The 17,845-nt window shown below is 43.4% G+C and overlaps 1 protein-coding gene across 1 annotated transcript in view; it reads right to left on the bottom strand.

Annotated features, from left to right (window-relative positions):
* The window catches only part of MYBPC3 (myosin binding protein C3), a 126,988-nt gene that overhangs the window by 39,658 nt on the left and 69,485 nt on the right, over positions 1–17,845 (bottom strand). Inside the window, exons 21-23 of the mRNA XM_074997265.1 lie at positions 15,805–15,964; positions 13,104–13,208; positions 5,854–6,042 (exon numbers count right to left, since the gene is read on the bottom strand). Coding sequence (XP_074853366.1) covers positions 5,854–6,042; positions 13,104–13,208; positions 15,805–15,964 — 454 coding nt within the window. The remainder of the gene's footprint in view (positions 1–5,853; positions 6,043–13,103; positions 13,209–15,804; positions 15,965–17,845) is intronic.

Raw genomic sequence — 17,845 nt, 5'->3', positions numbered from 1 at the left:
TTAATAACTCCGCAATTTCACATTTGAGTTCTTTCAGAACCCTTGGGTGAATGCCGTCCGGTCCTGGAGACTTGTTACTATTTAGCTTATCAATTAATTCCAAAACCTCCTCTAATGTCACTTCAATCTGAGTGAGTTCCTCAGATTTGTCACCTAAAAAGGCTGGCTCAGATTTAGGAACCTCTGTAACATCCTCAGCCGTGAAGACTGAAGCAAAGAAATCATTTAATTGCTCCGCAATGGCACTGTCTTCCCTGATCGCTCCTTTTATATCTTTATCATCCAAGGGCCCCACTGCTTTTTTAGCAGGCTTCCTGCTTCTAATGTATTTAAAAAACATTTTACTATCTTTTGAATTTTTGGCTAGCTGTTCCTCAAACTCTTTTTTGGCTTTTCTCACTACATTATGACACTTAATTTGGGAGTGTTTATGTTCCTTCCTATTTTCCTCACTAGGATTTGACTTCCACTTTTTAAAAGCTGCCCTTTTCTCTCTCACTGCCTTTTTAACATGGCTGTTAAGCCATGGTGGTTCTTTGTTAGGTCTCTTACTGTGTTTTTTTATTTGGGGTATACATTTAAGTTGGGCCTCTAGTATGGTGTCTTTAAACAGTTTCCATGCAGCTTCCAGGGATTTTAGTTTAATTACTCTACCTTTTAGTTTCTGTTTAACTAGCTTCCTCATTTTAGTGTAATTCCCCTTTTTGAAATTAAATGCCAGAGTGTTTGACCGCTGCGGTGTTCTTCCCAACACAGGAATATTAAAAGTTGTTATATTGTGGTCACTATTTCCAGGCGGTCCAATAACAGTTACCTCTTGGACCAGATCCTGCGTTCCAGTCAAGACTAGATCGAGAATCGACTCTCCCCTTGTGGGTTCCTGTACTAGCTGCTCCAAGAAGCAGTCATTTAAGGCATCAAGAAATTTAATCTCTGAATCCCGTCCTGAGGTGACATGCACCCAATCAATATGGGGATAATTGAAATCTCCTATTATTACTGTGTTTTTTATTTTGATAGCCTCTCTAATCTCCCTTATCATTTCAGCATCACTATCACTGTCCTGGTTAGGTGGTCGGTAATATATTCCTAATGCCATATTCATATTAGAGGAATGAATTGTTATCCATAATGATTCTATGGAACATTTTGATTCCTTTAGGATTTTTACTTCATTTGATTCTATATTATCCTTCACATATAGTACCACTCCGCCACCCGCACGACCTGTTCTGTCTTTCCGATATAATTTATATCCCGGTATGATATACCTCAGGATTCTCCCCCTTTGCACCTGCGGGAGGTATATCCCGGTATGATATACCAGAGGCGGGGCAGCAGCCGGTGAGGGAGGAAGAGGGGAGCCCGGTGGTCAGGGGCGTCCCCGTCTGCCTCCGGGGAGGGCTCCTCTGGCAGGAACCACTGGGAGGCCTCCTGGGCAGCACCTAGCAGGGTGCTTGCCCCCTGGATGACGACCTGGAGGGCCTCCTCTTCCTGCTGCTGCTGCTGGGTGTCCATATCTGCTGTGATTTGGTCTGCGAGAGAGTGGCTACTGCTCTGCAGACCTCATGCTGTGCAGGCCAGGTGTGTCTGGGAGGGGCCCTTTAAAGAAGCGGCTTGCTGTTGCCCCGGAAGGGCTAGTCCAGCCTGTGACCTGGTCTGCGGGCTTTCCTGGCCCCTTACTTCAAAAGAGGGTGCTTGTGTGTGTGGACGCTCCACATTTCCTTCTGGGGCAGCTCCTTTTGATGTTCCCCATCACTACTTCAATGTTGAACATCGTCGGCACCAGCCCTGGAGGACATGTAGACGATACGCGTCGAAGTAGCCTATTTTGATGTTCTTACTTCGAAATAGGCTACTTCGATGTAGTGTGCTAGTGTAGACATAGACATGATGAAAACTATAATAGGTGATTACCTAAACTTTTTCCTACTTGCACATTCTGATGAGCCCAGGGGATCTGTTTTGGAAGAGCTCATTTTTTCCCCTCTGTGCCTGGAAAGATCCCCATCTTTTCTCTCTCTCTTTCTAACAAAGGAGATGCTGCTGTAATTCAATTTCAGTTTTGAATTTTTCTGCTAGGTCCAACTGGCTTTTTGCCACTTGCCTCCAAACTACCTCTCTTACAGGCAGGTTAGTGTACTCCTTTACTAGCTTTCCAGGTAAGTTTAAGCTTTCCTTTGAAGCTCCAAGTCTTTAAAGATTTCTGTTGGGATCCCATTTGACCTGCTGCCTTGTCGTTGTTCTGTTTAATGACACTGTGTGTTTCATGGAAATTGGGAGGGTCTCCATGCTCATCCCTCTAGGAGGTTGTTGGGGGATTCATTCAAGGACTTTATCTGTAATCGTGGAGTTACAATTAAGAAGATCTTAAAAATGTTCTTTCTAATGAAAATTGATGGTTTCATTGTCTATTAGAAGTGTGATTGCACCTTCAAGTGAAGAGGATTCATGCCGTAACAAGCTGGCCAATAGACAGCCTGAATGCCTCTGCATAAACCACGTGGATATCCATGAGATATTGGAGTTCTTGCACTTTCTCAGACCATCATTTATTCTTGAGTTCTCCGGTTTTATGTTGGACTTCTGCCCTCGCCTTGGCATGGGCTTCTCTCTTTGTATTATGATTTATGTCATTCTGTCAAGTCCAAAATGCCATTTTCTTCTCATTAATGAGTTGCTCAATTTCAGCATGTCATAAAACCCAATCTTAATGCTTTCTGGTTTGGTGGTGTAAGCAGGTCCCACTAGGGGCAGGTGGCTTAGTGGCTAGGTCCCCGCAGTACCTAGGGGCCTGAGGTGTAGGACTTCAGCCCACTTACCAGAGGCTGTAAGTTGGGTGTGGCCCCTAGAGTCTAATTTTCCCCTCCTTAGTGGGAGTGGGTTTCCTCAGGATTCTCCCCCTTTGCACCTGCGGGAGGGTTTGGAGGCTGCATCCTCTGGTGGCTGACCCAAGGACAACTGTGGCTTGGGGCCTGTGGGTGTCAGAACCAGCTCCTGCCTCTTTGCTGGTCAGCCCTGAACTGGGCTAGCTTCCCTCCTTTTATCATGCCTTCAGGCCTGAAAATGGCTGCAGGTGGAACGGGGTAGGGCTATTTGGGCAAACAGTCTCTGTTTAGCCCCTGCACTTCCAGGCCTTCCCCACACTCCCTTACGCATCCCCCCACAAGACCCTCATAGTGGTCTTCCCCTCCCACAACTGTGTTTCTTCCTCCCTGGAGAAAAAGTCTGCATTTGCATGGGCCTTCCCCGCATGATGCTGGATCTGGAAAGAGAAGGGCTGTAGGGAGAGGTGCCACCTCAGGGTGCTGGAGTTCGTCTCTTTCATCACCTGTAGCCAGCAAAGAGGGGCATGGTCAGTGACAAGGGTGTCTGCAAAGGAGGCAACATTGGAGTGATTCCACTGCCCGTTTTACTACTAGCGCCTCCTTCCCTATTACCGATTTGGCCTTCTCCCTTGGAAATAGCTTCCTGCTGATATAGAGAATTGGGTGTTCATTGCCTCCCACCGCTTGGGAGACTACAGCTCCCAAACCCACGTCAGAGACATCTGTCTAACAAGAACTCCCGAGAAAAGTCAGGGCTGTACAGGACGGGTTCCTGGTAGAGCTCAGCCTTTAGGTCTTGGAAGGCTTCCTCACAAGCTGGGTCCACTGGATATGGTTTGGGATCTCCTTCTTGAGGAGGTCAGTAAGGGGGCAGTGGTGGAGGAGAAGCCCGGGATGAAGCGGCAATAGTATTCTGCCAACCCCAGGAATTGGCGTACCTGCTTTTTTGATGATGGAGGGGCAAATTGCAGGAGGAATTGGACCTTTCCCATGAGGGGACATACTGTGCCCTTCCCCAAGGTGTAGCCTAGGTAGATGGTCTCATCCTTCCAAGGTGGCATTTTGCAGGGTTAGCTGTCATGCCTACTTCCTTGAGGGACTGCAGTATGGCCACCACATGTTGTAGGTGGGTTTGCCAATTGTAGCTGTGGATTATTATGCCATCCAAATATGCAGTGGTGCATTGGCTACTGGGAAATAGAACACGGTCTGTTAGGCACTGGAACATGGGTGCTGAGCCCCAGCCACGATCTCAGCTCTGGCCAAGCAGCCAGGAGGTCTGGCTGCAGCCCTTCTGTTGCAGGCTCTGGCCATGGACCCCTGGCTTCTGGCTCCGGCCCCGTTGTGGGCTCCAGCCCTGGCTGCAGCTCTGCTGCTGTGGGCTTTGGCCATGACCTCCCCTGCTTTGGGTTCCAGCCATGGCTCCCATGTTCTGGGCTCTGGCTGCAGCTCTGGCCCCACAGCTGGATGCCAGCCCTGCCCAGGCTGCCAAACGCTGCCCAGCTATCACCATCTCCCACCTGGGGCCCTCTGGTCCAGCAACATCCATGGCCATGATGGGCCAGTTTTCAGAGGTACAACTTGTATGTAGGACACATTTTATAGAAGGACTGTAGAGAACATAATACAAGTGAGAGGATCTAAACTGTGTATGAAAGGATTAACACTCTGGCTCATTCTCATGCCACTTCAGTTAGATGGTATGGCAAAAACCATATATTTTTGCCATGCCAAGTATTCATCCATCATAAACTGAACAGCTCTGGAATATTTAAACATTTTAAGTATTGTTTTAAATACTTGAAATCTGTCCTGAGCTTATAGTACAATTAACTGTTTAAAAGATGTACATTACTATTAGCATTTTAGTTCATGGTGCTAATAAAAATAAGATTTTAACCAGTTCCTTCCTGTAGCTGCATTACATTAACTGCCTTCATTTTCAAAATGAGACAAATATCCGGCACCATACGCAGGAGGAAAAGGGAAACCATGTGACCATATAATACATACTGCAAACCCAGATGCTATTCTCTGAAGCAATGGGCAAAGGCTTCATCCCTAATCTAGTAAATCTCTGCCTGTTTCATGAAAACTTTGGACCCTCTTGTTCAATAGCTCCTCTTGATGGGTCTTGTTGCTTGCTTCTCTCTCTGTAGCCCAACTGTAAGGTGATCGAAGTCTCGTATTAACAGACTGCTCTTTCAGCTCATCCTTCCCTCCTGGCTCCTTGCAACTGTTTTTTGCTTTCACACTGTCTCCTTCAGAGGATTGATATCTTTGGCTACTGTCTGCAGACTGAGCCATTTTAGTCCTTTCAGACTCCAGCTATTGGCATTTTTGTTACTGCTGTTTCTAAAGCCCTCAGATGGCTGATTTCCTACAGACTATCACAGGTTGATCCAAGCTTAGGGACTGTTAGAGACACTGTACTGCTGCGCTGACAGGAATTTTATTTATGGAAACTAATTCCTTCGATATTTTCTTAATCAACTAGCTTTGTGGCTCTGGAGGGGGCTGGGATTAAAAGAGGTTGGACACCATGATATTTTCATCAATAAGAGAATAGGGGATGAGGAGAGAGGCTGGGGAAGTGCTATTAGTTTCCTCTCCTCACCAGACCTGGCCTCAACTCTCACACTTCTAGCTATAACAGCTAGAAATTCATCAGCAATTTTGTGATGCTAGAGTCTCTGTGTTCCCTAGAGAAGAGAATGGGAGAAAGAGAGGAGGAAAATGATAAAGAAAAAAGGTTTGGCCTGAAGAAAAGCTCTGTGTAAACTTAAAAACTTGTCTGTCTCTCTCAATGACAGAAGTTGGTCCAGTAAAATATATTACCTCACTAACATTGTCGTGCTAATGAAAAAGGGTGAGAAGTATGGAAAACAGAGAATATATCAAATGACTGGTTAGCTGTCTAAAAATGTTAATGTTTTTTAAAAAAAAGACGGTGGAATGAAAAAGTTAGATCTCATTTATCTGGTTCTGTGATGTCTGTGAGAGTGAACCCTGTGATGAAACTCACCAATCGGCATAAAGGGCTGCGAAGCAGGGCTTGGCTGGGACATGCCAATGGAATTCACTGCATAAATCCGCATCTCATAAACAACACCTTCAATCATTCTTTTGGCTTCATATGACAACTCCTTTAAAAGGTCAAAATTCAGCCTCATCCACCGGTAGCTCTTCTTCTTCTTTCTCTCCAAGATGTATCCTAGGAAAGAAAAAAGTTTCTGTGATGTACAAGAAAAAGAAGTAAAACCAAAAGAGCAGTCATGTAGCACTTTGCAGACTAACAAAATGATTTATTAGATGATGAGCTTTTGTGGGACAGACCCACTTCTTCAGGTCTGAGCCTTACCAGAACAGACTCAATATATATAAAGCACAGGGGTCCAAAAATTGTTATTAGTTTGACAAATCAGAAAAATTGTTATCAAGGTTGGCAAATCAGAAGAGCAGAGGGACAGTGGGTGGGTGGGTGGGTGGGTGGGGGGGTGAGGATGTTAAGAGTTACATAAAACATCAAAGTATGTAAAAGAGTCCTTATAATGGGTCAGGTAATTGCTGTCCTAGTTCAAACCATGTGTTCATGTGTTGAATGTGAATATGAATGTTAGTTGTGATCATTCCTTCTGTAGACGATGTTAAAGTCCCTTTCCAGTAGAACATAACTTTCAGGTCTTTAAAGTGCTACACGACTGCTTTTTTGTTTTGATAAAATACATACTAACATGGCTATTTCTCTGTCACTATTCAAGAACAAGAAGTGTTTGAGACAGCACAATTTTCTGAAGCAGAAGAAAATGAAAACCACCTCCATCTGGCTATGGTCTGAAGAAGTGGGTCTGTCCCACCAAAGCTCACCTGATAAACTATTTTGCTAGTCTTTAAAGTGCTACTTGACTGCTTTTTGTTTTGATAGTGTGTAGACTAGCATGGCTTCCTCTCTGTTACTAATACTGCTGAGTTTGCACTTCGGGGCATCCACATTTATCTGCTTCATCTGGGGATCTATGTGAGGTCCAACAGGAGCTATCTCTTGTGCACCAGAGGCTTGCTGGGCTCAGTAGTAGCCTCTTTACGCTGCCTTTAATTCTTGCATCAGATTTGATTTTTCTATTGCGAGATCTTAAATTTGCCTGGGGAGAAATTTGCTGTTGAGAATGAATATGATGACAGCATCCTCCTCAGCAGAAACGACAGGGAAGGAAGGAAGCCCACGCTGATGAAATTTACCATTTATTTTCCTAAATTTTCCTAACCCAGAGAGCGTGCCAGGTAAGCAAATAAAAGACAATAGAAAACCACTTTAAAACAAAACAGAAAGAAAAAGGGAAATATAGTTGAAAATGTATCACCATGACGTGCACACAATTAAATTATTATTACTCCCCACTTCCATGCACTGTTCCCTCTCTACTATTTGAGCAACGAAGGGTCCTGTGGCACCTTATAGACTAACAGAAAAGTTTAGAGCATGAGCTTTCGTGAGTTAACTCACTTCTTCAGATGCCCAGCATCTGAAGAAGTGAGTTAACTCACGAAAGCTCATGCTCTAAACTTTTCTGTTAGTCTATAAGGTGCCACAGGACCCTTTGTTGCTCTACAGATCCAGACTAACACGGCTACCCCTCTGATACTCTCTACTATTTGACATCTTCATTTGTTTGATCATGTTGGAAATTTAGACTAGTTCTTTTGGGGCTGTGACTGCCGTTTCTGTGTCTGTTAAGCAAATAACGCACACTCAATGTGATACAATAAGGGCATTCTATTATGTATAACATGTAAAAATAATGAACAAAGTTGAGAAGTAAGAGAGTTCCCATCTGCCCACTTGAAGAAGGAATAAGTTTTCTTCATTAATCAGTGAACCAATTAATGCATGAACACCTCATATTAAAGTAAAGATTTGCAATACTGTAGGTCCATTACCAGATAGAGATGGTTAAATTTGTTAATAATGATGAAGAAAAAGCAGAAGTGTTCAGTAAACATTTATTTTCTATATTTGGAAAGAAGCAGAATAATGTACTTGTATCAAATGAGACTGATTACCTTCCAGCCCTTAATATTGAGTAGGATGTTGGACAACATCTATGAGGGATAAACATTTTTAATTCATTGGACTTGGATAACTTTCAGCAAGAGTCCTAAAAGAGTTGACTGGGGAGATCTATGGCTTGATGTTATTAATTTTTAGCAAATCTTAGAACACTAGGGAAATTCCAGAAGAAGGGAAGTGTTAATTTTATTCCACTATTCAAAAGGGCAAATGAGATGATCTGGCTAGCTTTAGGAAGGTTAGTCTGAAGTCAGTTCTGGGCAAAATACTGGAAAAGCTAATACAGGATTTCACTTTATAAAGAATTAAAGGACAGGAATGTAACTAATGACACTTCAAATGATTATGGAAAAATAAGTTTTGTGAAACACTGATTTCACTTTCTGATGATACTACATATCTGGCTGAAAAAGGTAACTTCCATAGATGTAATATATTTAGACTTCTATAAGGTGTTTGGCTGAGTATCACACAATATCCTGATTTAAAAATTAATACAATGCGATATCAATAAAACACATGGTAAACAGATTAAGAATTGGCTATCTCACAGCACTCAAAAAGTAGTAATCAGTGAGGAATCATCACTGAATATGCATGTTTCTAATGGGGGCCTATAGCGATCAGTTGTGATGCTGCTTTCTCTCCTGTCATGACCATGTTCATGTCCTTTGCAGCTGGAAGTAGTACAGGTTTAACCTCTTGGGTCTAGGACTCTGTGGTCTGCTGCAGGGATCCTGGCTTGCAGGCCAAGAATGGAGCCCTGCTGGCAGTGTGGGAGCAGGGAACAGGGCAGCGGCCAGGAGGGGAGCCTAGCCAGCAGGGTTCATCAACTCTCTTGTTCAAGACCACTTGAGTCTCGAGCGTGCTAGACCAGCAAGGTCGAAACTGCAATTTCTTGCCTATATTGTGCAGCTTACCAGCTCTGACTGCATAAAGCCATATAGTATGAAGCCTCAGTAGCCTTCATGTTAACAGTGCTCTAGACTTTGACAACTTTTTTTGTTGTGTTAACTCATTGAGCTTCCTCTGAAAACACCCTGGAGGTTAAGATACCAAGGTGTAGCGTGTCTTGTTGTGAGATGCTGGCCCAGCTTGTAGGGCCGCATATTGTTGTTTAACAGTATTTCACCTCATACAACATCTTGAGGCCTCAGCACATCCTTGGACCAGGTCCACGTAAGGCCCAGCTTGAAGTAAGCTTTGCCTTATTTTTAGCTTCTGTGTTTTTCTGGCATTTCTGCTTCTCTTTGGGTTTTGTTGTATGCTTTTCCACATTTGATACCAAATGATCCATTGCTCATATAAGCTGTTTCTCACTGTAAACCCACTGTTGATGATGTTTTTAAGTTCTTGGAGCTGGGAAGGGGAAACATGCAACAGAGGACTGATGTCTCACAGTTGCTAAGAAAATCCTGCATGGGACAAAGAGTCATACAGGTACAGCTATTTCTGTCATCCCAGGTTCCTGTTCTCAGTTTCTAAACCTGGAGGGTGTACTTGCCTTCAGTAACTTTTAAATGGAGATTAAATATTGAAAACTGTGAAATGGGGATAAAACAGAGAATTTTCTGATGAATGCCACAGCCTCTCTCACTCTTCAGGCAGTTCAATGTAGTCAGAGGAGCTGTTTCAGCCACACAGTTTCTCCCTCTTGTTTCCAGGCAGACTCTTCTCTGCTTCTCCCTGACTCTGTAGGAAGCTGTCCATGGCTGTACATAAAAATTATAAAAACCCTAGGAATTTAGTGAACAAAAATGGTTGTGATAGTAAAACAAATGGAGAAGCAGTCCTGTAGCACCTTAAAGACTAACAGTATTATTTATTACGTGATGAGCTTCTGTGGGACAGACCCACTTCTTCAGAGCTGGAGAATAACTAATAACTGAGAGGAAAATAATTCAAAAATGAAAGAAAAAACTGACAAATCAGCTAGATAGGGGGAAGGATGCAGGTAAAGGAGAAAAAAAGCCTCTTCAAGTGTCTATTAAGTTAAGTGGGATGCCTGAGATCACTGCGAATATCAAAGGTGGGGAAATAGTCCTTGTAATGTGTAAGATAATTAAGATCTTTGTTGAGTCCCTGGTGATAGGTATTAAACTTGAAAATGAATTCCAGTTCAGATGTCTCCCTTTGTGTAGTGTTAGTAATAACAGTGACCTCAACGATGTTAAGGCAGAGTAACTTTCAAAACACATGGCGTGCATGACAGTCAAACATGCTGCTCTATTGATATAAAAGCATGTGAAATCACTTAAGATTTTGTGCTACAGTGTGTAAGTTTGATGAGGTTGAAGTATATATGGCTTTTGTTAACTGTTGAAGATGGACATGAAAGCCTTAAGGAGTGTTGGAATCCATCAACCATAGAGTTGTGGGCGATATGAAGAGAGAAGAGAATGTATAAGTCTTTCCCCTCAGCTTAGTTTCATACTTTTAAGAGTTTCAGTGAAAGGAGCGCATTCTGCAACCCTAACTGTCCTTAAACAGTATTTGCAGATTTTTTGCTGATCACCAAATCCTTGTGATGCTTAAGGAATCCTAGAATCGTAGGGCTGGAAGGAACCTCAGGAGGTCATTGAGTCCAGCCCCTTACTTCAAGCAGGTGACATCAACCCCAACTAAGTCATCCCAGCCAGGACTTTCTCAAGCTGGGACTTAAAAACCTCTAGGGATGGAGATTCCATCACCTCTCTAAGCAACGCATTCCAGTGCTTCACCACCCTCCTCGTGAAGTAGTTTCTCCTAATATCCGAGCTACTCCTCTCCTTCTGTAGCTTCAGACCATTGCTCCTTGTTCTGCCATCTGCCACCACTGAGAACAGTTTATCTCTATCTTATTTAGAGTTCCCCTTCAGGAAGTTGAAGGCTGCTATTAAATCCCCCCCCTCAGTCTTCTCTTCTGTAAACTAAATAAGGTCAAACCCTCAGCCTCTCTTCATAGGTCATGTGCTCCAGCCCCTTTATAATTTTTATTGCTCTCTGCTGAACCTGCTCCAGCACATCCACATCCTTTCTGTACTGGGAGGCCCAAAACTGAACACAATGCTCCAAATGTGATCTCACCAGTGTTGAATAGAGGGGAACAACTTCTCTAGATCTGCTCAAAATGCTCCTCCTAATGCACCCCCATATGCCATTAGCCTTCTTGGCTACAAGGGCACACTGTTTACACATACCCAGCCTTTCATTCACCATAATCCCTAGGTCCCTTTCCACTGCACTGCTGCCTAGCCAGTCAGTCCCCAGCCTATAATGCTCGGAATTCTTCTGTCCCAAAAGCAGAACTCTACACTTCTTATTGAACTGCATCCGTTTTCTTTTGGCCCAATCCAGTTTTGGCCCAATCCTTTCCAATTTCTCCAGGTCACTCTGGATCCAGCTGTCCTCCTTCAGGACACTAATATATCGAGCAACACTGGCCCCAGAACCAAGCCTTGGGGCACGCCACTTGAAACCAACTGCCATCAAGATATTGAGTCATTGACCACTATCCATTGGGCCCAACTGTCAATCCAGATTTTTATCCATCTTGTAGTCCATGTATCTAATCCATACTTCCTTAATTTATGGGCAAGAATGTTGTGGGAGACTGTATTAAAAGCTTTGCTGAAGTCAAGGTAGATCACATTCACTGACTTCCCCATGTCCACAGAGCCTGTTACCTCATCAAAGAAGCCAATCAGGTTGGTCGGGCACAACTTGCCCTTGGTAAATCCACGTTGACTACTTTTGATCTGTTAATTCCCCTAGTACACTTGGGTGCATTAAATCCAGACCCATGGATTTGTGTACATCTAGTTTTTCTAAGTAGCTCTTTACTCATTTCTTCCCTACCAAGGGCTTCCCTCCACCTCCCCATACTGCATTGTCTAGCACCGTAATGTGGGAACTGTCCTTGCCCGTGAAGACTGAGGCAAGAAAAGCATTGGGTACTTCAGCTTTTCTTACATCATTTGTCACTACATTACCTCTCTCATCCACTAATGTTCCCATACCATCCCTGATAACCCTCTTATTGCTAACATGCCTGTAGAAACCCTTCTTGTTACCCTGCACATCCCTTGCCAGCTGCAGTTCCAATTGTGCTTATGCTTTCCTGATTACTGGCCGGCATTCTCCAGCCGTATATTTATACTCCTCTTTAGTCAGCTGGCCATGTTTCCACTTCTTATATGCATCCTTTTTGAGTTTAAGCTGACCAAGGATTTTCCTGTTAAGCCAAGCTGGTTGCCTGACATAACTGTGTTTCTTACTATGCAGCGGGATTGTTTATTCTTGTGTCTTCACTAAGACTTCTTTCAAATACTGTCACTTCTCCTGAACTCTTTTCCCCTTCATCTTCATTTCCCAAGGAATCCTGCCCCTCAGCTCTCTCAGCGAGGCAAAGTCTGCTCTTTTGAAATCAAGGAGTGCTCATTGTAATGTCAGCAATTACCCTTAGCTAAAGCGTTCATTAGGGACTGAAAACAAAACTGAAGTGAACATCCCGAAGCAACCCTACATAACGGAACTATTGGTGTGACCTTTTCAAACTATTTTGTAAGCTTTTGACAACAGCAATGTATCAACCTTTTTTTTTAAACATCTAATAGCTTAAACTATTAATTCCTTGGTGGCTGGAGTGGATGCTTCATAGGTCCTATTATTTCTGCACAGGGTACAGGTGACTCCTGTAGAAGTTACTTATTTCCTGTGGAAGAAAATGAAGGTCTAATATGAACTCTGATGTCCTAGAATATAGTATGAGGAGTGAAACTGATTGTAGAGTAGAACACCCATAGCACCAATGCTTGTCTTGAAGCTTCACAAAGGGGTGCACTGTACTGAAACAAGGCAGCTCAAGCCAGTTCAGGCCCTGTAGACTTTTGCAAAGTTCAAGAGTCACAAATGGGAATGTTTAACTTTAGTTTCCTTCTGTCTTGACACTAGACGTTCCCATTTGTGCCTAAAGACAGACTTCACACTGTCAGTTAAATGTGTTCCTGATTTAGACGGGGGCAGATACAGAGCACTGTGCTCCTAAGATTCCAGGAAGAGATTTCCAAGCGCCTGAGAATGAGTAGTGTGCGTCTCTCAGTTTTAAGAGTCAGCATCTCTGATTTCTGTATGAACAGGCTGATAGAGGTCCTCAGATCTAAATTTAAAGGACCAATAACTGATATAGATGAGGCTGCTGAGGACTCTCTCTCTTTCGCAATTCTTACCCAGTATCGGTTGACCTCCATCATATTTAGGGGGTTGCCACTGCACTGTGCAGTAATCCTCTCCTACATTAATGATCTTGGGAGCCTCTGGAGGGTCAGGAACATCTGAAAAGTGTGAGCGAGGGCAGGTCAAAATTGTTATCCTGACCATCAGCTGTGTTACTAAACATTGTTATACATTATATATCTAACGGCTATCTGCAAACCCAAGTCAAACATATTAATAGAGCCCTCCTCTTTCAGTTGGAAGACACATGATATTTCGAATGCACATTTCTAGTGCTGTAGCATGTAAGTACCAATTACAATATGTCATTACCTCACACCACACTGAGCCTTTTTACTTTAAATTGTTTGACTATTCATATTTCTTAATCTACACATGCATAGACATGTAGGAAATGCAAAATTTTATCTGTAAAATAGCCTATATAATTGCCTCATGGCCCACCAAGGTTCTAACAGCTGCAGTCATGAGTTATTTCTTCTGGTCTGCAGAATGGTTGCATTCCTGAGATGCGTCATTGGTGTTCCATAAATTGGTAGACAGAAGGAGCTGCTGCAGGGAAAGCCTGCCTCTTGTTACTCCTGTGCCACTGCACACACACAGAATTCCTGTCCCTGCAGACTTTTTTTTCCTCTGCAGAAAATATGTTATGCCAGAGAGGCACTGCAGTTACACCTTTTCCCCACGAGGGGCTGCTATGGTGCCAAAACAATGGCCAGTTGGCTCACCAGCCATATCAGCAGCTCATTGGAAGAAGGAGAGGATGAGTTCCTCACAGAGTCTTGCCCGTGGCATCAGGTGAGGAGGCATGGGGTATGGAAGGGAACGTACAGAGTGGGACATACAGGGCTGCTTGCGGGGTGCACAGACTGAGTTCAGAAGAGTTAGCAGGGGAGACAGGCTAGGGCAGGACCTGAATGCATGGGGTACGTGGCCACATTGGCACGGGAGGCCTCTGAATGGAAGTGCAGGGACACATGAGGCTTTGGGGAGGAAGAGTGGCAGAGTGTGGATGCAGAGACAGGCGGGGCAGATGTGCATGACTGAATGGAAGTGGTTAGGGGTCAGCCATGATCTGCAAATAAGAGGCTCCCCAACTCCCTAAAAATCCCTCCCACTCCAAAAACCCCTGTTCCATGCTACTTCCATTCTCACCCAATGGTCTTCAGGGCTCCATCTCACCAATTACTTCCCCATCCCTCACTTCCTCCATTACTCCTGATTCCCCCAAGCCTTTGCAGTACTTCTGAAAGATGCAGGAAATGCGTGTATGTACTGTAGTTTGAATGAATTATTACTCATCATTCTGTATTAATGTACCAATAAAGTAACCTATTTGTCAAAAGGGTTTCCTGAATCTTTTTTTCTTGTTTGTATTATTACTGACATAATTGCTGACAAAGATATTTTGCAATAAAAAGACAAAAATAATTGTAGCTGGCATGATTATATCATGTTATTTGGAGAAATAAAAATATGTCACTTTTAGTTTAAATAGCTGAGTTTCCTGGTGATTTTGAATTATCATTTGGAGACATGGAGGCTCACAGACAACTGGTCTCAAAGACAGCAAGCTGCCATCAGTGGCCTCCACATAGTTGGAGGCAAGGTTCTTTTGCACTGGTTGATGGGTTGTTTTACTCAATCCAGTGTCCATGAAACTGCCAGAGACTGTGGGGTCTGTCAGAAAAGTTGAACACAGGTCACTTCAGGTGTAGACAGGAATTAAAGTAAGAGCACCATCTGACAGTGGGGGATTGGCCATTGCCCACAGCAGTTAGGATATACAGAGATAGCAGAGGGAGTTTGCATGGGAGACCTTATCTTGTTTTATTCCCTTTAATGTGGCTGCATCTTCCTACTTTTCAAACCAGCCATTGGACAGGACTTGAGGTGTGATTTGCTCTCAGTAGGTAAAAGGGGCACCTACCCAAGTTTCCCTCTTTGCCCGGAATAAACCCCCTCTGGAATACAAAGGCTGCATAGATGTTATCTTACCGTATTTAAGTACAGATATTAAGGATATAAAAGAACTTCTCCCTTTGTTAAGTACTGCCATAGTATTTGTCCTGATGACCTCACAGAAAAATGAACTACAAAGATTTACAATATGGTATGCAAAAATATTTCATTTTATCACTTCTGAATTTCTTCAGTTTGCCTTTGTTTTCATGATATGGGCCAGGACATAAAGAAGAACTGACTGATTTTCACAATGCCCTTTGTAATCTGGAGTACTTCAGTCAAATACTCTTCTAGCCCTTTTCCCTTTGTAAGCTGAATAATTTCAATAATTGCTAGTACCTTATGTCATACATACATTGCATGACCCCTCATTGTATTAACAATTTACCTTACATATCATAAAGTCATTTCTATTAGAAAAATTTTATAACACAATAAATGTGAGTTCAATCTAGAGACATCAAGCCCACTGAGAGAAGAGACTAGACCTCAGACATGTTGGTAACTGAAAGGGGGATATATTCTGTGTAAACAAATCACTAGGACTGGGAATGATTCTTTCTCCTCCCCATGGGTAATACAAGGGAAACTACTTGACATGTTTCTGTCAAGTCCTTTTTTTCAGCTCTTGGAACTCAGTCAGAGCAGTTCTCAGATTTACAGGAATGAGGTAAGTCCCACTGAACTTGAGCATTTTTCAGAGACTGGTTATTCCTTTACATCACTTACCAATAACCTTTACTGTGATATCAACCTTATCTTCTCCTGCTGGGTTCTTTACTGTAACTCTATAAATCCCTTCATCTGTTTTCTCTGCTCCTTCAATGATGAAGATACAGTGGTCTTCATGCATTTCTACACGAACTCTGCCTTCACATTCAGAGAGAAGCTGTGGACACAGAAAGTATCAAGTGAAGTCATTTGTAGCTAGAGTGGAAAAGGAGAGCCCAGTGCTGTGTCTGAATGAAAGGAACAGAGAGCTGTGTAAACATGCGGGGTCTACAGCAACATGTAAGTCTTTCTGACACCGAACATTATCAGTGTCGCTGAAGAGCTATCAGTGCAACTGAAGAGCTGTCAGTGAAGCTCTATTCTATTTTCAGGTTCTAATTTACAGAAACAACAGGACATCTGAGGACAGCCATTAATAGCTCAGAACAGTCTCCTTTTGGGAAAAATTGGTTTTTAAAGCTGTGCAAGCTCAGTTGGTAGTTAAAAAGACCCGACTGCATTTCAGCATCTCAAACTTGTGACTTGGGGATTATCCTCTGCTCCTCTCTCTCCTTAGCCCACACATTTTGTCTGTGTCCAAATTGCACTGCTTCTTTCTGTTTGACACGTACAAGATCTGCACTTTTGACACTATGTTTTTATACGCAATTCCAAAACTCTTGTCAAATCTCCCATCTTTCGTTTTTGTTAATGGCATTTTTCACCCTCTGGGCCTGTTTGACCATTTGCCTGTTCCCCCATTTTGTGCTCTCTCTCTCACTCTTTTTTTTTTATTGCTCAGGGAAGGCAGGGGTGGAATCAGCACTGACATGTCCAAACATAACCATCACTGTTTTGTTATATCCTATTTTCTTACTACATCCTTGTTATTTTAAACTCTGTGTGCCTTTGCAGAGGGGCTATCTTAACAGCTATATGTATGCCTCGAACAATGGAGCCCTAATTTTAACTGAGGCCTTTGAGTTCTAATGTATTACATTGGTTGCTATAAAATACACCGATGTAGTCATAATTAATGCAAAGTAAAAGGAACAATAATGTGAAACAGGTAAGCTCATGACCTTGTAGTATGTCCTTCCAATTATCATCGCTTTACCTGTTGTCATTTCTCCTTGCATCCTACCCCTAAACACTTTTAGTAAGACTCAAAAAGGGTTATGCATACAGCATTATGTTAAAGAAAATTTTAAAAAACATTTAAAAGTGTTATAAACTGTGATGCTTCCAGACATTGCCACACAATGATGGCTAGGAGGAAACTTGCCCTCTGGACGGGTTATTCCATTAGGCTGAGTCTACTCAGCAAAGTTATTTCAGAAAAATGGCTGCTATTCCAACGTAACTTTGTGAGTGTCTACACCCTGCAATCACTATTTTAATATAATTTCAAAATTGCAGATGGTTTATTCTGAATTTGCTAACCCTCATTCTACGAGGAATAGTGTCTATTCCAAAATAGGTATTTTGAAGTAGGGGCTGCATGGACAGTTAAGTGTTTATTCATGGTTACCGCTGTGTATGTGTGAGGGGTGGTGGTGGGGTGTGTGTGTTGGGGGGCGGGGCAGGGTGAGAGGTGTGTGGGAGGGAGAGGTCATCATGGTGCCCAGGTGAAGGCCACGTGCAGGGCCTCCCATACCTGCAGCCTGTCCCACTGGGCCTGGTGGTATGGGGTGGCGGCCTGCGGCTTGCAGCCATGCCTGGCCTCAGTGGGCCACCCCTGCACAAAGGGCTCGTGCTTCACCTCCACAAGGTTGTGCAGGGTGCAGCACCCCTCGACTGCCATAGGGGAGACCCACCTACAACTTTGTTAGGAGGCTGCAGAAGCATCCCTTGAGGTGTCTGAATGCCTGCTCCACTGTATTCAGGGCCCAGTTGAGCTGCTCATTAAAAACATCCTGGGTAGGCTGCACGTGTCCTGTATAGGGCTGCATGAGCCAGTGCTGCACGGGGTAGGCTGCACTGGCCACATTGCAGGGTGGCATCTTGGTGTCCCTGATGGGGAGCTTTCACTGGAGGATGTAGGTCCCCTCAGCTATCT

This window comes from Carettochelys insculpta, chromosome 6, assembly GCF_033958435.1.
Source record: "Carettochelys insculpta isolate YL-2023 chromosome 6, ASM3395843v1, whole genome shotgun sequence".
In the NCBI taxonomy this organism is placed as follows: Eukaryota; Metazoa; Chordata; order Testudines; family Carettochelyidae; genus Carettochelys; species Carettochelys insculpta.
Note: the sequence above shows the minus strand (reverse complement) of the source record. Positions and strands in the feature narration are given on the sequence as shown.